The 24,781-nt window shown below is 56.1% G+C and overlaps 1 protein-coding gene across 1 annotated transcript; it reads left to right on the top strand.

The window, feature by feature from the left end:
• Window positions 1-314: 314 nt before the first annotated feature.
• LOC138078451 (TRIO and F-actin-binding protein-like) lies at window positions 315-24,781 on the top strand. Its single transcript, XM_068971231.1, has 14 exons — window positions 315-438; window positions 5,329-5,385; window positions 8,046-8,114; window positions 8,239-8,328; window positions 8,718-8,827; window positions 10,453-10,978; window positions 11,622-11,732; window positions 17,270-17,417; window positions 19,147-19,249; window positions 20,048-20,207; window positions 20,287-20,400; window positions 21,396-21,482; window positions 22,312-22,475; window positions 24,120-24,781. The coding sequence occupies exons 1-13, from the start codon at window positions 433-435 to the stop codon at window positions 22,471-22,473; spliced, it is 1,743 nt and encodes a 580-aa protein (XP_068827332.1). The 5' UTR covers window positions 315-432; the 3' UTR covers window positions 22,474-22,475; window positions 24,120-24,781.

The raw sequence follows: 24,781 nt of genomic DNA on the forward strand, positions 1-24,781 counted from the left end.
TTCCTCCCAGCGCGCCCCCGGGGCCAGGGCCCGGCCCGCCTTCCGCTCTCTCCGCCCCCTCCGCTCCCTCCGCCCCCATCAGCCCCGCCGGGGACCGCCCCCGCTCGCCCGTCCCGTCGCAAGAGGCCCCGCCTCCGGGCCTCTCCCGCCCTCCCATTGGCCCGCCCGCGGCCCCCGCCGCTGTTTGTCCCGGCTACCCCGCCGCCCATTGGCCATTCCGGATCCTCCCAGGAAGTTTGAAAAAAAAAAAAAGTTTTATGGGCGGATGGAAGGGGCCGGGGCAGCGCCGGGGCAGGGAAGGGCCGGGAGGAGCGGCGGCTGGCGGCCGAGAGGGGCGGCGGCGGCGGCGGCGGGATTCCCGCTCCGCTGAGCCCGGCCCGAGAGCCTTTTCCACCTTCCTGCCTCCTGCTCTCGCCGCCCCTGGGTGCCGACATGACGGTGAGTGCTCCCCCCCCCCACGCCGGGGGTGTAGCCCTTCTGCACCCCCAGGCCGGGAGGAGAGCGACAGCCAGAGCCGGAGCCGCGCCGCTCCCCTCTGGGCAACCCCCTCCTCACTTCCCGGAGGCGCGAAGAGGTCTCGGCCGGAAGAAGGGTGACCCCGGCTGCACGGGCCGGCTGTCCTGCCTCACCTTCTCCCGGCCTCACCTTTCCGAGCCAGGAGCCTGGGCAACCCCCACCCAGAGAAGATGGGAACTCTCGCTCTCAGGCACCACCCCCTAACTTTCGCGGGTCCAATCATGGACAGATTCGGGGTGGCCCTTTCCCCTTCTCTTCTCCAGCTCCCCTTAGTGAAAACCTGATCTGATTCCCCCAAGTTGCGCCAGGTCCTTAAGGGTCTCCCAGGGTTCTGGGTGGCGGGAGGAGCGGAGATGGGCCTGGCCTGGGTCTGGGTCTCGCTGGTGCGGGTCTGGGAAGCCTGTCCGCCCTTGTGGGCGCTGGGCGCAGGTTGGCTGGGTGAAAAGGGGCCTCTGGAGCCCATCCTGGGACTTCTGAAGTAGCAGGATACCGTGCTTCCTGGACTTGCCACTTCGCGGTGGCTCTGGGACCTTGGGTGGGGCAAGCCAGCGATTGGGAGTGAGGAACACGGTGGCAGGGATTTGTCTTTCTCTTGGGGATGAGCCATACCCAACCTCTATCAGTACTTGTACCTTAATTATCATATTGCGTCTCTTAGCTGAGTTCACCAATAGCCCCGTTCCGCAGTGTAATAAACTGAGGCTTGGGGAGGGGCGTCCGTGAGTTGCCAGAGGTTACCCTGAGTGTAAGGGAAGGAGTAGCCCTTTTCCAGGTCACTCTGGCCCCTTGACTGTGATGTTCTGGAAGGGAGGGGCAGGACTGCTTTTGGTTTCTGGCAGGCGCCTTAGGGAGTCTCTGACAGCCGCCTTAGGGAGTCTCTGACAGCCTGGTGAGGAGAGTTGGGGGGAGTTGAGCAGCGTGGGTGTGCGCGGGGCCCCTGCCTCCTAAGTGCGATGACCTGCTCACTGCCTGGACTTCCTCAGCCTCTGCACATCCTGCCACCTCTCTACTGGCCCTTCCTGTTGTCAGCAGACTCCCCTCCCCTGTCCGGGAGTAGAGAGGGATGTGGGGGGAGGAGCTGAGTCAGTGTCTTCCACCCCACCCCCCCATCCCCGCCTTAGGCTAGTGGAGAATGGTTGCATTGCCTACGGGGTGCCTGCCTGCCAGGCCTTGAAACTGGGTGCTGTCACATTACCAGCTTCGATCCCTGCAGGTTGATGGTAACTCCCGGTCTAACCGATGAGGACTCCGATGAGTTCACACTGTAGGTAGTGAACTTACGTGCCCTGGGTGACACGGCCGGCCCTGGCTGAGCCAGAATTTGTAACTTGGTCTGTCCCAGTGTTGTCTCAGGATCAGATAAATGTACATAGTTGCCTTTCCTGGGGAAGCACATGCTGAACTTGGGTAAGGCTGCCAGAAGCAACATGTGGGGGCCCATCCCTGCTGGTGGGAAGAGGCTCCCTGAGGGAAATGACCTCCTGGGACTATAGGACTTTGTCAGATGGAGAGGGATGGGAGGGAAGGTGGGGGTACAATGTGGACCAAGGCTGGTGGCCGTATTTGGGGAATGAAATGGTGAAAACATAGAAAAAGGACTTGGGAAGGAGGGCCTTAGAGGCCAGGAAGAGCAGCTTGGGCTTGTTCAGGGGCACTGGGGAGCCATGAAAGGTTATGGAGCAGAGAGGAGGTTCGTAATGACCTTTGACAGTGTTTACCGGATTCATCCTGGCTGCTCTCAGACCTGAGCCCATTCCAGGCTGGTGTCCTGCCCATTGCTTCTTCACATCCTCTTCCTCTCTCCTGGCCCCATCTCCCTGACTTCGATCTCAGAAATCTGAACGAGCAAGTGGCAAAGATACTATGAACGTGTAAATGCTTAGAGGCTTCAGGAAGCTGGGCCTGGAGTCAGGCTCTGCTCCACCTCCTTTTGCCTTAGCCGGGTGCAGCCTTGCCCCTGGAGCTTCATCCCCAGCCGCTGCCTGGCATCAAATTATATACCTGCTCGCTTGTTTATTGTCTCCAGAGTTCCACCAGGGCAGAGGCTGCATCTTTTGTTCACCACTGATTTCCTGGTGTAGAACAGGGCCTGGTTCAAAAAAATAAGAGAGAGATGAAAGAAGGGAAGAAAGAAATTTGTATGAATGTCCCCTGAGTCCTGAGATCTTGAAGAGGGGTGAACAGCGTGTGTCCCTGATGGAGTTGCTTCTGGTCTAGTCTGTGAGGGATAAGTGAGTGGCTTCAGGACGATCACAGATGCCACAGAAGCCCTGGGAAGTCTGGTGTGGTGTGTACTGGGAAAGGCGCCTCAGAGGTGGCAATGAATCCAGGTCTCAAGGCATGAGAAGTTTGCCTGGGTGAAGGAGCTGGAGGAGGCCTTGTATTTCAAGCAGAGGACATAGGTGTGTGTGGAGGGCCTCAGTCCTGGTGTGCTGGGGATCAGAGGGGAAGTGTGATGACGTAAAACATGGGGCCCCCTAAGCAGGGGTGAGGCCAGGCTGAGGCTTTCGTTCTGTCCTGAGGCAGCCTGACCTTGTTCTGAAGCCGTCCCTGAGGGTTTGAGGCAGGCCTGTGACACTAGGCCTTTTGGAGTGGGTCCCCTGCCAGAGCGTGCATACAGGGGTCTGTGTCCGTGGTCCAGGCTGGCTTGAGGCAGAGTTGACCTGTGGTCAAAGGAGGGAGGGCTGCTGTAAGGTCCTATTAGTGTTCCGGAAGGAAAAAATGGGGAAAGGGAGCTTCCTGCAGGTGGCGGGAAGGTATCTGGGGCTAAGGAGCCATGTGTGAAGTTACAGGAGGCAGAGAGTTAGGTTTTCTGACCTTTTGACCTTGGGGGCTTCCCAGGTAACTGCAGGACCGCTAGCAGGTTTAAAAACCCACACTGGTGGCCTTCTCACCCCAAGGTCACCATGCCATCTCATGCCTGATGGTGTGTGTGTGGTATGTGGGTACCAGTGTCTCTGTGTGTAGCCCATTCAGTTCTCTCATGGAACTTGGGGGAGGGCAGGAACCCCCCTCCCAATCATTTGCCACATCAAACATCCGGGCTCAGGGAGGGGATGTGACTTAGGAAGGTCACTCTGCTTCCCAGGCAGCCCTCGGGGTCCCAACCTATCATTCCTGCCCTTCCTCAGCCCCTGGAAGCCCATGCCTCTCCCAGCCCCAGCTTGGCTGTCTTGATTGGCTGGGTGGTCAGCTGATCCTTCCCGGGGAGCTCTCCCCAGGTCTGCACAGTGATGCCAGCTCTGTGGTCCATCCTAAAAAGCCTGGCTCCTCAGCTGCCAGGAGGTGGGTTGGGAACAGCCCCCAAAGCACAGGAATTTAGATCAGGGAGGTAGAGGAGGGTGGATATTTAATCAGCAGGTTTCCCCTGGGGTCACAGCATGCCAGGCCCTGACGCCACGGGAGGCCCCTGTCTGCACGTGGACCCAGATGACTTGGTGGCCCTGAGCATGGCTATTGGTCTTCAGTCTGAGCTTGGAACCACCCTGGGTAGCTTCTGGCCCACGTGGGGAACCGGGCGGGGAAGAAAAGAAAGCAGACAGGGCGTACACAGCCTGGGGTTTCCCAGGTCTGAGCAGAGCCCGTGTCCCTTCCGTCAGACAGGTCTGCGGGGAGGGGCATGATGCAGGGGTTGGGCCGCCAGCCTGCTGAGATCCAGGGGCCCTGGTCCCAAGGCCATGGCTGGGGATGGCTCAGGAGGTCCAGGCTGCTGGCCTAAGCCCCTCTCAGGCCTCTTCCTCCACCGGAGGAAGAGGAGAATGGGGCTTCCTCGGAGGAAGGCGGGTCAGGTCAGGTGGCCAGGTCAGGTGGCTCCAGTTTCCAGGTTTCCAACTGTTGTCACCGTCCACCCTGCTGAGCCATGCCACCCGCTCCCTCCACGCAACCAGACACCCTGGCCCGGTGGAGCTGTGATGCAGGTGCTGATAGGTGGGCTCAGAGCCATGGCAACAGGTGGCAGCCTCCTCCCTGCTGGCCAGCTTGGCCCACCAGTGAGCAGGAGCTGAGACGGCAGGGGGACCGGGACTTAGACGAGAGAGAGAGGTCTCCCCAGCAGGCCAGGAGGGTCTGAGGATTGGCCTGGCCAGAGAAAATGCCCAGATGAGCAGTTTTGTCCTGTAGGGGCTAGCTGCGGGGGACCTAGCTCCAGGTCCCTATGGAACATGCTACAGTTGGCAGCCCCCAGACCCCAGGGCCGTGTCCCCCTGGGCAGCACTCGGCAGGTAGGACTTGCCAGAACTGAGGTACCCTCTCTCTAGCCCTTCCAAGAGCTGGGGGGGGGGCCAGGGGGTCTCAGACCACACCCTGGGCCTGGCTCCATCTTTCAGGGTCTCCAGGAGATGAGGAAGGGCAGGACTGGTTGGACCATGGGAGGGTTAGTGGGTTGGGGTTGGGTAAGATCATTAGGGCATTATCTGCCTGGGCCTCAGTGAGAGGAACTGGACAGTTCGCTCAGCCCTGCTGTCTGGCCTGTCCTCTGAGCTCTGTAAGGGTTCCTTGTTTCAGGCAGAGTTTTCTCCCCCCCTCTTTCCCTCTCCTCCACACTCAGGTGAGGAAGCAGGCTGGCAGGAGGGGAGCTCGGAGGTCTGTGGTGGACGGGCAGTCACGCAGCCCACCTCTCAGAGGTTGCCAGATGTTCAGGAAAGGGACCAAGGCTGCTTCAGTGGCTGGGAGCCTGCCTGGATTTAGGGGGTTATCTGGGTCCTCAACCCTCCTCCCTGGCTTCCCAGGACTCTTATAGGACTTAGAGCAGGTAGGATGAGCCCCTTTGGTTCTCGCTGGGCCTGACTCACCTGCAACCCCCTCTCCCCATAGCCCGATCTGCTAAACTTCAAGAAGGGATGGATGTCTATCTTGGATGAGCCTGGAGAGGTAGGAGGGCTGCGGTGGGGTGGGGTGAGGTGAGGTGTGGGGTAGGGGGTGGGAAGTGGGGTTGCTGCAGGGCCCTGTAGGGTCCTGGGGGCTGCCCAGGTGGCTGAGCAGCTTCCCTGGCCTGTCCAGCCATTTAGAGACCCGGGCTTCTGAGTGGAGGGGTTAGAGGGTGAGGGCCGGAGTGGGAACCCTGAGGGGGATGTTTCTTGTCCTGCTGGAAAGAAGGCCTTGGGCTGTGGGGTGTGAGGCCAGAGGCTGCTAGTCATCTCAGCTTTGTGAAGCAGCCTGCAGTATGTAAAGGTCACCAGGATGGCGGCCTCTTGGCCCTTCATGCCCTGCACCCTGTTCTCTCTCCTCACTAAGAGCCCCTCGGCCCTCCCACCTCTTGATGACCATGGCTGAGTATCTGAGGGTCTGGAATGGAAGGGTTCACAGAGATCATCCAGCCTGAGATGTATACAGATTCCCAAAGGCTCAGCCATGCAGCAGCTCCCCCCAACCCTGGGTCGGGGGCTCAGAGGACATTCCTTGAAGTCTCACCAACCAGGGGCCCCATTGAGTGAGTCACAGCTTCTTCCAGCCTCAGTGGCCTCATCTGTGAAATGGGCATGCTGGGTAGTGAGAATTCTTTCCAGGCTGGATAACAGAGTCACAGAGGTCAAGCACATAAGATGTTCCACAGAGCCCTCAGTGCCCTCTTGGGCTTTAGCTAATCGCCCTTCCCTTTCTCTACTGTGTGCATCCTTAGAGCCGGAAGGGACAGTAGCTTTTCACCATTCTACCCTTCTGGCTGTCAGGCTGGAGGTGGAGCTGGCCTCCTGCCCACCCAGCCTGGGAGGGGGACATCTCCCTGCCCGGGTCCTGCATGCGCCCGCAGCTTGGGTCTGCATGCAGCCCGCATGCCATGGAGGGCTTGGAGCCAAAGGGAATCTCATTGTATTCCCTACCCACATGTTTTATTCCCTCTGGCCCACAACCTTCTGAACCCGCTGCCTGCTTGCCAGCCCCCTGGTGGCTGGGCTCCAGGCTCACACTCAAGGCCGGGCATCCCGCCAGTGACCCTTCCCAGCCTCCCCACCCAGGGTCTCTGGAGGGCAGAGATTATGAGCCCCACCCAGAACTGGCCATTACTCATTCTCTTTCACAGGGTTTTGGAATGTCCGAGCTGGAAGGGCCCTGGGAGTTCAGCCAGCCCAACCCCTTGGTGCACAGACAGGAGACAGGCCCACAAGGGCTTTGATCTCTTCCAGGCCCAGCAGCACCTTGGGCAAACCCAGGCCTAGAACTTGGGGCGCCTGAGGCCCACAGAGTTCCAGCCAGCTGCCATCCCAGGCAGTTGTAGACCAAGCCTGGAAGGGCCTAAGAGATCTTTTGGCCCTGAACCCCTGTCCCACTTTACAGAGGAACAGTTGTCCTGTGTAGCAGCTCGGGTCACTCAGAAGAGCAGTGTGGTTCTAAGAGGGCCAGTCTCTCAGAACAGTCCCCAGCGTCCTGGCCACGCCAGGTGCCATGAGAGACATTCTGGGGAGGGTTAGGAATTTCTGACCTCACCAGGAGGCTTAGGGACTACTCAGCTCTACTTTACAAGTCAGAAAACTGAAGCCCAGAGAGGCTGAGACACTTGACTAAAGACACACAGCTAGCAAGGGATAAAATAGTTGTTACCCTGGTCTCTTGGATGCTAAAGTCCTGTTTCTCATGGGAGGCCAGTGTGGAAAGAAGTAGAAAGTATCATCCTGGCATATCCTTGAAAACTTAACCATCTTCTTGAGGAAAGAAAACCAAGTACTTGAAGTATTAACAATCAGAGCTTGGTGATGCAGGGAGCTGCGGAGGACATGGGCTGACCCTGGCAGTGGGTGGATCTTGACTGGCATTCCAGTGAGTGGCCAGAAGCCCGGACGTGAGCTGAGCTTGGCACTTTCATATCAGGCTGTTCTGATGCCCCCACCCCTCTCCTATGTGTCCTGCCAACCTAACCCCATCTGCAGCAGAGAGAAGCATTGCAGAAAGGTACCCACATCATAAATGTACAGATAATGCATTCTCATAGCGGCACACATATGTAACCAGCACCTAGGTCAAGAAACAGAATATGACCAGCTCTCAGACACTTCTCCTTGGGCGCCCTTCTGGTCCTGCTCTCTGGGAGACTTGTCCTCGGCTGTTGGGGTGATCGATCCAGGAGTAGCATATGGAGGAAGACTTTTGAAGTCCTGGCCCCTGGCTTGCTAGGCAAATGGCCTTACACAGGTCACAGTCCCTTCCTGGATGGCACTGGGCAGGATTTGCATATAGGAGCCTTGATGATCTTGGCTGAAAGGATAGGAGGCCTATGGAATTATCAACAAATCAGGGATGGGCTCTCAGAAAGAAAGGGAGGGTGTGGTTAGTGAGGAGAAGGCAACCCATTTCACAGATGCTGCTCCCGAGGCTCAGGGAATGGAGGGGCTAACTCCAGATGTGGATTTTGTGACTCTGCACTGTCCTCTGACCCCCGCCCCTCAGCCCAGCTGGTGAGGGTGCCAGGCACCTGCTGCAAGCAGAACAGTTGACCTGGCAGCACCCAAGATGCCTGTGGAATGATAGGCGTGCACACACACACACACACACTCATTCCATGCCCCCGACCCTTACCCACCGCCATCTCTCCTTCGCAGTGGAAGAAGCACTGGTTTGTGCTGACCGACTCAAGCCTCAAGTACTACCGGGATTCCACTGCTGAGGAGGTGAGACAATGAAGTGGGAGGGCTCCTTCCCCCATCAGGTTCCAGGGGACCCCTGGTTGGGGGTCAGGGGATTCAGGGAGGGATTACTGGAGTCCATGGACCATCATGAGCCCTCCTGCTGCAGGCGGATGAGCTGGATGGCGAGATCGACCTGCGCTCCTGCACGGACGTCACCGAGTACGCGGTGCAGCGCAACTATGGCTTCCAGATCCACGTGAGCCTGTGGGCAGTTGGGGGCAGTATCCCTGGAGGGCCCCCCAGAGGAGGTGTAGGGGTGGAGTGTGGCTCACCAGACTGGCTCCCATCACTCATTTCCCCAGAGACCTTGTCCTCAGAGCCAGTGGGAAGCTCTGCTGCCGACACTGAGCTTGTCTGGGGCAATCCTAGGCATCACTGGCAAGCTGATTCGAATGTTGGAGAGACTGTGGAGGGGGCGGGGCTCTTCCGAGGCGAGGAGGGGGAGTGTTCATCCTCTGGTCACCTCCAGACTCAAGACCTGAGATACCAGCCCCTGGGAGGGAAGGGCACCTCCCTGGGGCCCAGAGTGGGGAGGGAGCAAGGAAGCTGGCCAGGTGGTAACCTGCCTGTGGGGTGGACTTGCAGACCAAAGACGCTGTCTATACCTTGTCGGCCATGACCTCGGGCATCCGGAGGAACTGGATCGAGGCTCTGAGGAAGACTGTGCGTCCCACCTCAGCCCCAGATGTCACCAAGTATGTGCTGGGCTGGACCGGGGCCTTTGGGGAGGTGCTTACCATCCCCCCAGCCCTGCATCCTGAGTGGGTAGCCAGTGCTCACCTGAGGGCCCTGGGCCTCAGTTTCCCTGCCAGCAAAATAGGGAGGGGGAGGAGGGGGCAGTGAGTATCTGTGGCACTCATCCAGAAATACCCTGAGGTTTGGAGGTTGACTCTCATCCCACCCTGAAAGGGTGGTGAGAGGCCTCGGCTCTTTGGAGAAGTGCCGCTGAGTCAAAGGGCCCATGAGGTGGCTGATGGTCTGTGTGCCTAGGGGGCTGTGTCTGAGCCTGTGTCAGGGAGAGGGGATGGCTGCTTAGTCTGGGTGGGGACTCACTCCCTGTGGAGGTCACTGTGGGGAGAGGGGCGAGAGGGTTCAGTGACCTGGTGGTAGAGCCCCCACACAGGATAAACCCCAGATGTGGGACTTGCCTGGCAGTCCAGTGGTTAGGACTCTCTGCTTCCACTGCAGGGGGCCATGGGTTCTATCCCTGGTGAGGGAGCTAAAAATCTCCCATGCCACGCAGCACGGCCCAAACGTAAATAAAAATAAATTTAAGTAAGCATCTTTTTAAACAAACAAACAAAAAGCCCAGATGCCTGTGAGGGTCGAAACTCTGGCTGTTGGGCAACAGAAACTGAAGCGTGGTATTGAGGGGGCACGAAGTGTGTGTCCGCCTGCCCGGCCACACCCTGGCTGGCAACCTTAGGCCAGTTGCTGTCTAGACTGAGTTTCATATTCCTCACCTGTCACACCAGGTAGTGTGAGGTATGCACAGAGGTGCTTTATAAACTCTTGCCCACTGTGCAGCTGGACTATGATTTACTGTATAGGCTTCGCTGCTGTAGCAAAGAAACCCCAACCACAGGTTCATGCAAGGGAAAGGTTTATACTCCAGCCCAGACCTGGTGGGGCCGCTATGCGGCCCCTAGCCCCCAGCCTTGCCTCTGGGCCAGAACACTGCTCACATTCTCACGGGTCCAGGCCAGGAGCCAGGCCAGGGCACGCCTGGTCCTTTGACGGGTGCTGCTTCTCACTGGCACTGGGCAGAGTAGTCACATGGCCACCTGTAGCGGCAAGGGACACTCTAGTTTCTGGCCAGGTGACCACGCACCCAGTGTTGCTATGGAAGAAGAGGGGAGCTGACGGTTGTTACGTGTCTCCACAGTTTGTGCCTGTGCAGCCAGAGGCCACTGTTCACCTCACCTGCAGTGACCCTGGGCATCTCCCCTATTCCAGTGTGAGCCTCTTGAACCCAGGGCCTTGTCTCCCACCACTCCCTTAACACTAATGCTGCCACCACCATTCCTTCCTGGTTGCTTTGAACACATTCACTCATCTAGTCCTCACGTCTCTCCTGTAAGAGGCATTGTCCCATATTACAGATGAGATGACTGAGGCTTAGAGAGGGCGGCCAGGTTCCCTAGAAGCGGCGGAGCTGGGATGATTCCCAGGATCTGTTAATGATGGAGCAGTCGTTCTCACCTGCTTCCTCCACTGGGGTCTGTCCCCAGGCCCTGACGCACGGGTCACACTCCAGAAGTGCTTGCTTTGGGACCGAACAGGCCAGGTCCCACCTGACGTGGCTCTGCTGGCCCCCTAGGCTCTCGGACTGCAACAAGGAGAACACGCTGCACAGCTACGGCACCCCAAAGGGCTCCCTGAAGGCAGGGGAGCAGCGGGTGGGCTCTGAGGTCATCAGCCGGGGTGGCCCCCGGAAGGCAGATGGGCAGCGGCAGTCGCTGGACTACGTGGAGCTTTCCCCGCTGACTCAGGGCTCCCCGCAGCGGGCCCGCACCCTGGCCCGCACCCTCGACTGCCCGGCCAAGCAGGAGGAGCTGGAGCGGGACCTGGCCCAACGCTCTGAGGAGCGACGCAAGTGGTTCGAGGCCACGGACAGCCGGGCCGCAGAGACACCGGCAGGCGAGGGTCCGCGCCGGGTCCTGGGCGCCCCCCTGACCGAGGACCAGCAGAGCCGGCTCAGCGAGGAGATTGAGAAGAAGTGGCAGGAGCTGGAGAAGCTGCCCCTTCGGGAGAACAAGCGGGTGCCTCTTACCGCCCTGCTCAACCAAGGCCGCGGGGAGCGCCGGGGGGCCCTGAGCGACAACCACGAGGCGTTGGAGAAGGAGGTAGGTGGGCACGGCTGCCCTCTGGAAGCCTCCTCACCCCACCAGCTCCCTTAACGTCCCTGCACTTATGCTAAAGCATTAGTTCTTGCATACCTACAGTGATTGGGGAGCTCACCCCTGAGCCACTGACACTTCAGATGCCTTGTAAACTGGAGACTTCTTTCCTGGACCTTGGGGATCTTTTGTTTTTGTTTTTCCCCATCTTTGTTCTATCCTCAGCAATCCCAGAGAAGGGAAGGGGGAAGAGAAGGGAGCAACCATTTACTGAACACCTTCTGCATACCAAGCCTTGTACGAGGCCCTCCTTACTTACACTGGCTCATGCAGTCCTCACCTGGTCACATGGCAGCTTCATGGTCCCATAGGGTATATCGCCTCACTGTTTCACTGATGGGAAACTGAAGCTCCAAGAAGTTTCCTCCCACCTATATAATAGGTAAATATCTGTGACCGTGGTGTTCTGCTCCCAGCCCTATTGAGCCTTCTTCTCTGGGCTAGCGCTCTCCTGGGTCGCTGACCTGGCCATCCAGGAAGTATCTGGAACATCCCCCTTGCTTGTGTGTCCACACCAGGGCCACTTTGTCCCGCCAGCTCCATTCCACCTTCAAGACCCTCACTGACCTTGCCTCCCCCATCCCCGTAGGTCCAGTCCCTTCGTGCCCAGCTGGAGGCATGGCGTCTCCAAGGGGAGGCTCCTCAGGGTGCACCCAAGTCCCAGGAGGACGGCCACATACCCCCCGGCTACATCTCACAGGTAAGGCCGTGGAGCTGTTGTGTTGGGGGGCGGGGACAGGTTTCTGGTTGCCGTGTTTTGTGAAAACAGCTGATATTCTGGGAGCCCTTCCTGTACCAGAGCAGAACCCGGGTGAGGCCTTTGATGTGCACCATCTCACTTAATCTCCCCAGAGGGTGGACATGAGGACTGTGCCCATTTTGCAGACAAGGCCACTGAGCTATGAGAGGGTATGTGACTTGCCTGAGGTCAACCGGCCTGCAGATGTCAGAGGTGGGATTTGAACTTGGGTCCAGCTGACTGCAGAGCCCATGCGTGAGCCCCCATGTGACCTTCTGTACTTAGACCCCCTTCCTCTGTACTGCTCTGGGGAAGAGGGGCCTGATGGAGCATGGGACCCCCAGTGGGCAGGCTCCTGGGAAAGTGCAAGTCGCTCAGTTGTGTCTGACTCTTTGCAACCCGCTGGACTATACAGTCCATGGAATTCTCTAGGCCAGAATACTTTAGTGGGTAGCCATTCCCTTCTCCAGGGGATCTTCCCAACCCAGGGATCGAACCCAGGTCTTCCACATTGCAGGCGGATTCTTTACCAGCTGAGCCACCAGGGAAGGCTAGGCCCCTGGGAATCGCTCCCTAAACACTGGGAAATCCTGCCAGGTGGAGGCCCTGCGCAAGGTGGTCTACAGGACATGGGTGCCTCCAGTGGCCCTCGGGGGACGCACGGCCTGCCCAGGACAGCGACTCTCAACAAGGGTTGATTTTGTTCCCCTGGGGACATTTTGGCCGTGTCCAGAGACACTTGATTGTCATGTCTGGGACAACTAGTTCTCCAGAAAAAATACGTGTGCATGTACACACTGACACACTTATATATGTTTATTGTAAATTTTACTGATATAGAGCATGTTTAGAGTGCAACTTACGAATAAAAAAATACGTCATGCTTCTATTGTGAATTCCATATTGCAGATTGATTTTTCTCAGAGTACTTTTGTTGATTTCTCCAAATGCTCGTATCCACAGCAAACTGACAAATGAGTGTCATTCTAACATGAATGTTGGTTGGCATTTTTGTGCGTGTGAATGAGTAAGACAGCCAGATACATGCCTAAACTTTACTTGGTCAATGTCATGAGCAACTTCTTTGCTGAACTGAAGGATACTTTACTGTTGAGACTATTTGAAAATATTCTTTTAAGGACATTTCTTAGGTTTTAGTTCTGTGTACAATGTGGCAGTCAGAGCTAGCGTACATTTTGAAGTTTAATCTGTACTGTGAGCGTTCATAGCTTTTTCTCATCATTTGGTTAAGTCTGGACAATGAACAAAACAGTAAATCAAGCTCTGATTTGTAATGTTTACCAGTTTCCGTGGTGTAAATATTCCTGCAATGGCTGATGTCCCTGAACAGAGTTGGGAAACTGTGTACCGACCGTCGTGTGGCATTTCCACCCTGCAGACACAGGACATGTAAATAACCTCAGAGCATAGCTAATAATAAAATGCAGTGAGATAATTAGGAGGTAATGAATCTTGCGTATCAGCTTTGTTTTTTTAACACTTATTTGTTTTTGGCTGCGTTGGGTGTTAGCTGCTGCTTTCAGTCTCTTCATTGCTGTGTGCCGGCTTCTCTCTTGTTGGAATGCACAGCTTAGCTGTCCCTCAGCATGTAGGACCAAACCCGTGTTCCCTGCATTGGAAGGCAGATTCCCTGGACTGCCAGGGAAGTCCCTCAGCCTTGTTTTACCTAATTATAAGTTTATATAATTTCTAATAACAGCTATGCTAAATAGCTGCACCACAGAATTCCTAAAAATTTGACAATTGCTGTTCCCCAGCTAGCACACCCTTGCCTGAAGCAAAAAAAAAAAAAAAAAAGACGGCTGGGGTCCCAGGCTCTGGGCAGGGAGGCCTTCTAGAGGTTCCGAGGAAGCGGGAGCAGGGGCTGAGGTAGGAGTGGGAGGGCTGCTGAGTGTTTATCAAGGAGACTCCCACTGCCAAGCTGAGAAGTTGGGATCGCAACCCACACACCTAAGGAGGTTTGGGGTCTGGGACGTGACATCAGGAAGGTGGGGTTAGTGTGCAGAGTCTGGGAGAGGTCATCACTAGCACCCGAGCTAGGATGATGCTGAAGGAGGGGGGAGTGAAGAGGTGGGAGGGGAGCTTCAGGCTGGCCCATTGCCTCAAGGAAGGCAGAGAGGAGCTGGCCGGGAGCTGGGGCCGCCATGCAAGGCCAGGGGCCATCTGGGGCTGAGTGGTTCTGGAAAATTCAGCTAAAGGGAGACCAGGGCTGAGGGGAGTTGGCGGTGTATTGTGGAGGGTGAGCTTGGGGATCACGTGGGGAGGGGGAAAGCGAGGGCCCAGTTATTGTCAGGGCTCCCTGGAGGCCAGAGGAAGGTGGGGCATCTCTAGATAGGGTGGGGGCCAGCACCACCACCTGAGGCCTCCGGGGACCTCAGAGATGTCTCCCCTACCCACTCCAGGGGGCTTCAGACTGAGCTTGGTGGACCCCTTGGACACCCCAGAGGCTGCCTGTTTTGGGTGGATGAGGGCCATCCACAGTTGTCGGTCCCAGAGCAGCACTGTCTTTGACTGTTAGAACCTGCATTAGTTTCCCTTTGCAGGAAGGTTTCTGTCACTAAAATGAAGTTGGAAAAGCACTGCTCTGACTTCTCAGGGTACAGACGGGGAAACGGAGACCCAGAGTGGAGGCGAGTCCTCCAAGCTGGCAGCAGACCTGTGTCTGCAGTCCTGGCTTCCTGGTCTCCAGGCGCCCGCTGGGCTCCCCAAGGCTGTCAGCGTTTCATCCTGTTAGATTGGGGTGGGCAGGGGTGGCAGGTAGAATGGCGGGTGAGAAGGGCATAATGGGGAAACAGCCCAAGGCAGGGGAGGGGAGCGTAACGGAAAAGAGGAGCTGAACCATCTGTGTCCCCTCAGGCCCCAGGGGAGGCAGCTGGAGAGTCAGTGGACCCTAGTGAGGTGACAGCGGGGCAGGGATTCCCAAGCCTGATATCTCAGGCCAAGGGGATGCCCCCCTTCCAGCTTGTGGGGTTTGCCACCACAGGACAGCAGCCAGGGGACCTGGGGCTTCAGTGCCTACTGCTGTAGGGGCCACGGGCACTTCTTCACCTACTTTAATCCACATCACTTGTGGCAGCCAACACACTTGGGCCCTCAGAAAGGCAGGTCAGAGGGAGCAGTGCCTGGCCTTCTTGGAGCCCCTCCTCGTGGGCTAGTGCCCACCTCCTGACATCAGCCTCTGGACACCCTATTGGCTGCCGGGTCTGCCGGCCTGATGTGGCTCTTTAAGAACAGCAGTCCCATCTCCTGTAAGGCTCCTGTCTCTACAGGTGGGTGATCTCTACAATGGATGCTGACTTAGCGAGTTGGTCTCATGGGGTCTGTTTTACAGATGAGGAGATTGAGGCTGAGAGAGGCGAACGGGCTTGTTCAGGTTCACTCCGTGGTACAGCCAGGACTAGGACCCAGTCTGTGGAACTCCCAAGGCCATGTTCTATTCCACCTGAGGGGACACACAGAGGACAGGCACAGAGGCTCAGTGAGACAGGTGTCCCCTGCCCACAGTTTGGAACACCTGGATCCCAGAGACCTGGCCCATGCAGCCCCCCAGATGTGGCTGCTGGTGAGGTGGGGGTCATCCTCTGTCCCCAGCTGTGAGGTGCCCTGTGCCTTGGGGGAGGACTCAGCCTCTTATCTGCATCGGGTCTCTTATCTGTGCCCCCCATTTCTCCCTTGGCTCTTCCCCTTCCCTTTTGAATGATCTTAACCATATATTAATCATGTAAGAAATTTGCTTACATTTTCAAAAATAATTTCAAACAAAAGGTTAGAAACAAATGTGTGAACTCTCCTTCCCCTGCCTGCTTCCACCCCCAGGGGTTACCTTGGTTACCTTCTGAGCATGTCTGTATAGTTTTCTGTTGCAGCTGTGATGAATTGCCAGAAACACAAGTAACACACATTAATCATGTCAGTTCTGTAGAAGTCTGACGTGGGTCTCCCCAGGCTATTAACAAAATCCAGGCATCCACGGGATCTCGTTCCTTTCCGTAGGCTCCGGGGAGGCTCCGTCTCCTCACCTTTTCTAGCGTCCAGCAGTCGCCTGCATTCCTTGGCTCATGGCCCCTTCCATCATCTTCAGAACTCATGCGGGAGAGTCCTGTCCTCCTCACTTCCCACTGGGCTCCTGCGTTAGTCCCCTCTCCCTCTCACTGCTCTCCTGCCTCCTCTTCCACATCCAAGGACCCTGTGATTACTTTTGGCCCAGAGGATAATCCAGGATAATCTCCCTATTTTAAGGTCAGCTGATTAGCAATCTCTAGTCTCCTGGGCTGTGTAAGGTAACACATTTGCTGGTTCTCGGAGTAGGGCGTGGACATCTTTGGAGGGTCATCCACTCTACTTTCCAGGGTAGCCTTCTACACCTTTCTCTGTGTCATTATGCACAGGTACTTAGACCTACAGCTCTTAAGCGTTTTTGGTTCGTGAATGGGGTCACATCACGTGTATCATCAGAAACCAGCTGTCATGACCTAACTTTTGAGACACCTTTCCACAGCAGTCTGCGTGGGCAGCTCTGTCTTTTAACAGCTGCCCGGATCCTTTGTAAAGTGCAATCCCATAACTTATTTAAGGGCTTCCCTGTTAGGTACTTAGCTTGTTTCCAGTTTTTGTCTGTTACCAACCTGGCCACAGGCAATACCCTTGTCTAAGAGTCTTTGTACATGCGTGACTTTCTGTGGGGTCATTCCTAGGAGTGGACCTGCCAGGTTAAAGGGTCATTAAAATTTGATGACACCACCCAACTGCCCTCCACACACCCGGTTGCAGCTGACTCTCCCAGCAGTGGGTATTATCAGTCATTTAAAAACTTGCCGGTCTTGTCTACACAGCCCCATTTTGTGCTAAGTCATCAGTTTCAGTTTGCTTACTCAGCATCTGCCACAAGTCAGGCCTGGCCTAGACCCCAGGGACTCTGAGCTGTATCAGATCTTTGTTTGGGGGGGGGCGGGGTGGAATTTATAATCTGGCAGAAGCAGAGCCTTTAAAAACAGGGGAGAGGCTGACCAGAGTCAGAACTCAGAGGATATTTAAGCCAGGCTGCAGGCCAAGTGGATTACCCGGGAAGAGAAAGTTGTAAAAGAAAGTTCCAGGCAGTGGGAATAACATGAGCTAAAGCTCAGAGGTGTGAACATGCCATGAGCTGTTTTGTTTTGTTTCTTTTTTAAGTAGCTATAATGTTCCTTGGTTGGGGAGGGCTTAGGTTGAGACCATCAGGGTTGGCAGACACTGGAGCAGGGACTTGCTCTGCGGAATGGGAAGCCCAGAAGGGTCGGAAGCAGAATGACAGGCTGGGGGGTTGTGGCTGGCGGGGAGCAGGGGCAGATACAGGCTGATGATGCCAGGGTCTTGAGGGGAAGGTGGTGAGGCCTGGACCAGGGCATGCCTGCCCCCGAGGCTTCTTGCCTCAGTCTGGGAAAGGCGCACTACCTGGGCCATGGGGGCAGCTCCGTGACGGCCTGGCCTCCCACCTGCAGGAGGCGTGCGAGCGCAGCCTGGCAGAGATGGAGTCTTCACACCAGCAGGTGATGCAGGAGCTACAGCGGCACCACGAGCGGGAGCTGCAGCGGCTGCAGCAGGAGAAGGAGTGGCTTCTGGCTGAGGAGACGGCGGCCACGGCCTCGGGTGAGGACCCCGGGCAGGAACGGCACAGCAGGGCCCGGCCCCGCGAGCCGCCAAGCTGTGGCTCCTCTTGGCTGCAGGTCTTCAAATAAGAGATGAGGGTCTGGTGCCAAACTTGGGGTGAGGGGTCAGGAGCCCCTAGATACGGCCTCTAACCCTACTTGCGAAGGGGAGACCAAGGCAGTAATTGATTTCCCCCTACACGCAGACCATGAGTTAGGGTTAGAGTCTTTTCCCTCAAGGGCCTGTGGCTGCTGGGAGGTCCACCTCAAGCCGCATACACACACACACTGAGCTGCAGTGTGTATTTGTCTTCCACAGCCAAAAATCCGTGCCCTGTGCTGGGGAGAGACTGGTCAGCCGCAGACCCTGCTCTTGTATGAGTGCCGTCTCACTGGGCCAGTGGGCTGGACCCAGGGGAGAGCAAGGAAAGGTGTCGGCATTTAACCAAACCCTGTTACACACATGAGCAACCTTAGTCCTTGCAGTGCCCCAGGGAGTGAACCCATTTCACAGATGAGGAAACTGGGGCTCAGAAGTTAGCAACTTATCCCAGATGACATAGCTTGGAGGTATCAGAAGATGAAGCTGGAGCACAGAGCACTCTGACTACAAAGCCATGCTCTAAACCCTTCCCTCTGCTCTTCCAAGTCAGAAACAGGTATACCCAAGATTCTGGCCAGCTCTCCCTCTCTGTCCCCTGCAGACCTGCTGTGTGTGTCTGGCACATCCTAGACACTTCCATGGGGTTTGCAGAATAATAGAAATGATGAAAGAGGTCATGTGATTTGGAACTTGCCACCTACCAGTGTTCAAGCACTCAAACTGAGGGCCCCTCATCCCAAACCCTGGGGTCAGTGTGTTTTGAATTTTAGGAAGATAACCCAGGATATCCTCCCCCAGCAGGATTTCACTTTGAAATCTAGCACTAAGATTTTGCAGTGAAATTTCTGTGTTGCTCTTAAGTGGGATAATATTGACCAGAAATAGCCTTGGGTCTGTTCAGGTTGGGGATTGCACCGAAAGAGTTATGAAACACTTTCAGTGTTCAGAGCTTTTGGATTTTGGAATTATGGATAAGACTATGAATGAGGACTTGTTTAATCCTCACAGCAACACCGTGTGAGTGTGGAGAGAGACTCAGTCCTTGGGGGCTTGCAGACTGAAAATAAACCAGTGGGGGCCAGTGTCTGAGTACTGCCTCTGTGCCAGACATTGTTCTGTTCTGCATGCTCTACGCTCATCTCCCAGTGACCCATGAGGAAAGGGGTTTTTTGTTATCCTTGTTTTCCAGATAAGGATTCAAGGCACAGAGGCTTTAGGTCCCTTGCACAAAGTCACACAAATTTGTACCGGCCACAGAGCCTGTGTTCTTGACTACTAGGCTGGGCCAGGCAGATGGACCTTGTTGAAGAACCTTCCAGGCTCTGCAGGGAGGACTGTGTGTAGTCTTATCCAGAAATCGTGAATAACAAGAGGTACTGGCGGTCAAGACACTGAAGTGTCTCCCCAGCAGAGTCCTTCAGACAGGTTCTGTCATCTTCCTGTGGTAGACAGGCTCAGAGAGGTTGAGCAGCTTACCCAGAGCCACTCAGTCCATGACACAGCTCAGCCCGGCACTCTTTGCTTATCACTTTCTGCTCCTGTCTCCATGCGGAGTCCCAGAGGAAGTGGAACTCGTTGCTCCTGACCCCTCCCCAATCTCCCTTCTACCTCTCCGCCCTGCTTCCAGCCATTGAAGCCATGAAGAAAGCCTACCAGGAGGAGCTGAGCCGGGAGCTGAACAAGACACGGACTCTCCAGCAGGGTCCAGATGGCCTCCGGAAGCAGCACCAGTAAGAGGGCGATGGGGCCCCGCAGCCTGGGGGCAGGGCCTCCCTCTGAGCCAGGGGGCCCAGCCGTCCACTCTGCTGGTTATGAGTGAGGGACCTGTGCTGAGACCCTTGGGCAGGGGACCATGTCAGTTTGCCCCGAGCTGAGATTCCTGTTCCAGTCATGTGGCATAGGGAACAGAAGCGGTAGGACCCCCCACGCCAATGTGCACAACTGTTCTCAGGCCCCTTCTTGTCTATCCAGCCCCAGTCTCCACCCTCTCTTCCCCTCTTTAGTGTCCCCTAGAGCTGGGCTTAGGGTCTTCCCTGGTGGCTCAGATAGTAAAGAATCTGCCTGCAATGCTGGAGACCCATGTTCAGTTCTTGGGTCAGGAAGATCCCCCTGGGGGAGGGCATGGCAGCCCACTCCAGTATTCTTGCCTGGAGAATCCCATGGACAGAGGAGCCCTGTCGCTACAGTCCATGGGGTCACAAGAGTCGCACACGACTGAGTGACTAACGCGCACACGCAGAGTGGGGCTACAGTAGAGGCCGGTAGGTGTCCTTCCCTGTCAGAGCACAGCTCTGGAATGCTGGGGCTACGGAGGCATTAAGAGATGGGCTTCTCCAGCCCACCCCCCTCACAGAGGAGGCGCCTGCAACCCAGAGAGGCTGACACACCAGTTCACAGCCCCACAGTGGGCCGAAGGCAAACCAGGGCAAGAATCAGGAGTCCTGAGCTGCTTCAAGTCTGCACGACCTGACTCAGCTTGGCCGAGGGCCAGAGAACCCGGGCCATCCTCCCTGCCTCTACCCTGGCAGGTCAGACGTGGAGGCGCTGAAGCGGGAGCTGCAGGTGCTATCAGAGCAGTACTCGCAGAAGTGCCTGGAGATCGGGGCCCTGACGCGGCAGGCCGAGGAGCGCGAACACACACTGCGGCGCTGCCAACAGGAGGGCCAGGAGCTGCTGCGCCACAACCAGGTGGGCCTTAGCCCCCCGGGGGGGCCGGGGCGTGGGCATCCTGCCCTACCCCCCACTGACCATCCCCCACCCCTCCCAGGAGCTGCACACCCGCCTGTCCGAGGAGATTGACCGGCTGCGCAGTTTCATCGCCTCTCAGGGGACGGGCAACGGCTGTGGTCGCAGCAGCGAGCGGAGCTCCTGTGAGCTGGAGGTGCGCCCACACTCCCCCAACCCTGTGCCAGGCCTCCTAGCTGGGGCGTGGGGCCTGGGCCTGGGGAGGGTACCTGGACAGGCTGGGTCTGCCCTGCAGTGGGGAGGGGACAGGGCAGCTCGGAAGGAGGCCTACTGTGCACCCAGCACTCCTGGGCGAGCTGGGTGAAAGCTCTCCACCTGAGTCCTGCCACCTACCTGCTGTGTGACCGTGGCAAGTCACCTCACCTTTCTGAGTCCTAGTGGCTCATCTGTAAAACGGAGCTAGCCCCTCCCTTACTGAGAGAAGCCTAAATGAGAAAGTGTATATGTGATCCCAGGATCACCCTTGTCTTTGGTTGTGTTTAACAAAAATCTGTACACAGCTTTACTCTCTGCCTGGCATTTCTGTAAGCCCTTATATCTGCTAAATCATTGAAGCTTCTAGCAGTTTTATGAAAAAGATGCTGTTGCTGTCCCCATTTTACAGTTGAGGAAACTGAGACACAGGAAGGTCAAGTACCTTGCCCAGGGTCACATGGCTTGTCAGTGTGGGAGCTGGGATTTGAACCAGGCAGCCTGGCTCCAGAGCCTTAAGCTTTTAAGTCTCCCTCACCCTGGCTGAACCTGTCTCTTTCTCGGTCAGGTCAAAATAGCACTACCTGCTCATCAGGGTTTGAGGAGGGGTTAATGAGGAAGCCCAGCCCTCTCTGGCTTACAGTAGGGGCATACTGTGGCTTCTTTTCATGATCTTTGCCCTCAAGTTGAGGGCCTGGTGCTGTTTGTGACCACAGCAGGGATGACCATAAGATATCCACTCACATGGTACAGATGGGCTGAGAGAGCAAGGAGAAGTCAGAGAGGCCTTCCTGGAGGAGTCTTCCCCCAGGGACCCTGGTGCAGGTTAGGAGCTGCCTTCTAGGGGCCCAAAGCAGAGAGAAGTCAGGCTTTGGGATGTGGTGGGCCAGGGTAGCTCTGGACTCTGGCTCCAGGTCAGTCTGGAACCTGTGGCCTCAGGTGCTGCTGCGAGTGAAGGAGAACGAGCTTCAGTATCTGAAGAAGGAGGTGCAGTGCCTCCGAGATGAGCTCCAGATGATGCAGAAGGTGAGTCCTGGCCAGCTGAGGTGGGGTGCCAGAGGGGTGGGGAGCCCCTGGATCCAGCTGCGCCCTCATCCTGTGCCTGTTCTGTGCCGGCCACTCCTGGCCTCATCAAGCCCTCCCTGTGCCTCCTCCATGTAGGGGTCAGTATTCCCATTTACAAACAAAGAAACTGAGGCTAAGAAAGGGTAAGTGATTTGCTCCAGCCCACCATTGTTTTTATTGGGTTGGCCCAAAAGTTCTTTTGGGTTTTCCCATAACATCTTGTGGAAGGGACCCAAATGAACTTTTTGGCCAACCCAGTATTTAATCAGAAAATATTTATTGAATACCTACTATGTGCTCGGCACTATACTGGGTGCTGGGTAACTCGCTGTGGGCCAGACCAAAATCCCTGTCCTTCCAGTGTGGAGTATGCATTCCCAGAAACCTGTGTTTCTGGGAGCTGGGGGGCTGAGATTTGGGGCCCAATCTGACTCACCCTTGGTGCCGTGTCCATGTGTCTTTGACAACCCTTTGTGTGTTGGTGGTTCTGGGAGACTCCTGGAAGGGGCCCAAGCCCTGGGCCAGGCTGACCTGCCCTCCCAGCCACTCACTTGCATGTGTGGCCTCGGACAGAAGCTTCACCACCCTGACTCTCGGCTCTCATCTTAAATGGGATGAAAATGATGCTGAAACCTGTGTCACTGGGTGGAGTGGGGGAGCCTTCTGGGGAGGCCACCTAGAGGGAGAAAACCAACCTGGGGGCTTGGAGGGGCCTGGCTGTTTGTGCCAGCAGGTGGGCAGGGCCAGGAGGGAGGGCTCCCTGCCCTTACAGTGCCTCCCCGGCCCCCAGGACAAGCGCTTCACCTCGGGAAAGTACCAGGACGTGTACGTGGAGCTGAACCACATCAAGACGCGGTCGGAGCGGGAGATTGAGCAGCTGAAAGAGCACCTGCGCCTCGCCATGGCTGCCCTGCAGGAGAAGGAGGCTGTGCGCAATAGCCTGGCCGAGTAGAGGTGGGCCCCGCAGGCTGGGCACCGCAGGGCGGGCAGGGGGAGGCCGTCACGGGCGCCGGGCCTGGAGGTGTGACCTCAAGGCTCACCTGCACCTAAAGCCTGCGCCGCCCCCTGAGCCAGGGCACTTCCTCCTCCCAGCCTCCATTTCCCTGTCTGGATTGGGGGACAGTGACGCTGGCAACTCAGGGCCATCCCAGGGATACATCAGACTCGCCCAGAGGCTGCTCTGTTAGCTGAAGCGCGTTTCCTTCAGAGGTGGGCCAGCCAGTTCAAGTCTGTGATTATCGGCCCTGTCCCTGCCATGTGACAGTGGAAGCTTCTTAACACAGAGCCACAGCTGCAGCCCTGCACCGTCCACGCCCCTCCTCAGGGCTGGCAGTGCCCTAACTGATCTGCCTGGGCTTGGGTGGCAGATCCGGTGTGGGTGTGCCTACCTCATCAGACCCAGCAGCACAGCTTGCTAGTGTGTGTGCTAATCGCCCACAGGTTCCTTCCTCTGAGCTTCACACCCTAGACATCACTGGAGGCCGTGTTCTGTCCCACTCAGTCTCACAGTCATCCCTTAGCAGGGTCTGAGACTTTTCTTTTTTTGGTTGCATTGGGTTTTAGTTATAGCATGTCGGATCTAGTTCCCTGACCAGGGATTGAACCCAGGCTCCCTCCATTGGGAGCACAGACTCTTAGCCGCTGGACCACCTGGGAGATCCCTCTGAGCTATTTTTATGATGCTTTTCCTCCTGCCCTGTCTACCTGGAGCTTCCTCTTTCTAACACGACCTTGGGGACTTCCTAAGGCACTCGGGAGAGGCCACCCTGCAGGCCAGGCATGGGGAGAGGCCCAGAGGAGCAGGTCTGGCCCAGCCTTTGGGGTCGAGAGGCTTTAGAAGGACCTGCTGGTCACACTTCCCTGGCCTTAGCCAGATTCCCTTGCTCTGTTTATTAAATTGAAATGTAGTTGATTTACAGTGTTTACAGTGTTAAAATTTACAATGTTGTTTTAGTTTCTGGTGTATAGCAGAGTGATGCAGTTATATATACTGGGTTGGCCAAAAAATTTGCATTTTTCTATACAGTGTTATGGAACAAACTTTTTGGCCAACCCAATAGAAATACAGATACGTTCTTTTTCAGAATTTTTTTCATTTTATTATAAGACACTGAATATAGTTTCCTGTGCTATACAGTAGGACTTTATTATTTACCTATTTTATGTATAGTGGTTTATACCTGCTAATCCCAAACTCCTAATTTATTCCTGCCCCACCCCCACTTTCCACTTTGGTAACCATGAGTTTGTTTTCTGTGTCTGTGAGTCTGTTTCTGTTTTGTAAATAAATTCCTTTGTATCTCTTTTAGATTCCACATACAAGTGATATCATATGATATTTGCCTTTCTCTATCTGACTTATTCCACTTAGTATGATAATCTGTAGGCACATCCTTGTTGCCGCAAATGGCATTATTTCATTCTTTTTTATGGCTGAGTAATATTCCATTGTATTAATATATGTATACTTTATCCATTCACCTGTCAATAGACACTTAGGTTGCCTCCATGTCTTGGCTGTTGTAAATAGTGCTGCTGAGAACTTTGGGGTGCATGTTTTTTTTCTAATTAGCAGATTCCCCCACTCTTGTCTTCTAGGTCCTCGTGGTCCAGCCTGCTGCAGCCCCCCCAGTCCAAGGGGACCAATTGCCTTCCTTCCCTGCTGGACGGACGTCAGAAGCCAAGCTTTCTTCCCACCCTCTGTGGGCTCACACCCACGTGCACTCACACCCACCACACACATGCACACACACACATACACACACACATACACATGTACACTTTCTGCGTATCTGAGCGCGCCCCTAGCACTGGGTCTTACCTTGCACCTTCTTCAGGATTTTATATGTGAAGAGATTTTTATATAGATTTTTTTTTTCCTTTTTTTCCCCCTGAAACACTTTATACTTTTTAAAGAGCAATTCCTGGTGGCACATGCCTCCAGCACCAGCCCCCACTCTGTCCCCAGCCACCTGCTTGGGCTTCTGGGCCTGTCTCCCCGTCTGGGGTCTAGCGGAGGCCTGGCAGTAGCTGTTGCAGGGTGGACTCGGTAGGAGAGGCAGGGAGCCGGCCACCCTCTTCCTACCCTACCTCCCACTAACTACTTCCTGCCCTGGGGGGGACCCACTCCTGGGACTCTGGACAGAGGGACAGATGGACAGAGGGAGCCGGTAGCTGTCCCCACAGCCCTGCCCCCTCCTCTGAGGGGGTGCTGGGCATGGATCTGTGGGAGCTGCCCCATGCAGGCATTTCTCTCCTGC

The sequence above is a fragment of the Capricornis sumatraensis genome, chromosome 4, assembly GCF_032405125.1.
Source record: "Capricornis sumatraensis isolate serow.1 chromosome 4, serow.2, whole genome shotgun sequence".
NCBI classification, from domain to species: domain Eukaryota; kingdom Metazoa; phylum Chordata; class Mammalia; order Artiodactyla; family Bovidae; genus Capricornis; species Capricornis sumatraensis.

Bases quoted from the DNA above. Each gene is read 5' to 3' on its own strand.
- LOC138078451 (XM_068971231.1), top strand. The intron at 5,386-8,045 runs GTAGGAGGGCTG...TCTCCTTCGCAG, and splicing joins TCTTGGATGAGCCTGGAGAG to TGGAAGAAGCACTGGTTTGT. The intron at 11,733-17,269 runs GTAAGGCCGTGG...TCCCACCTGCAG, and splicing joins CCCCCGGCTACATCTCACAG to GAGGCGTGCGAGCGCAGCCT.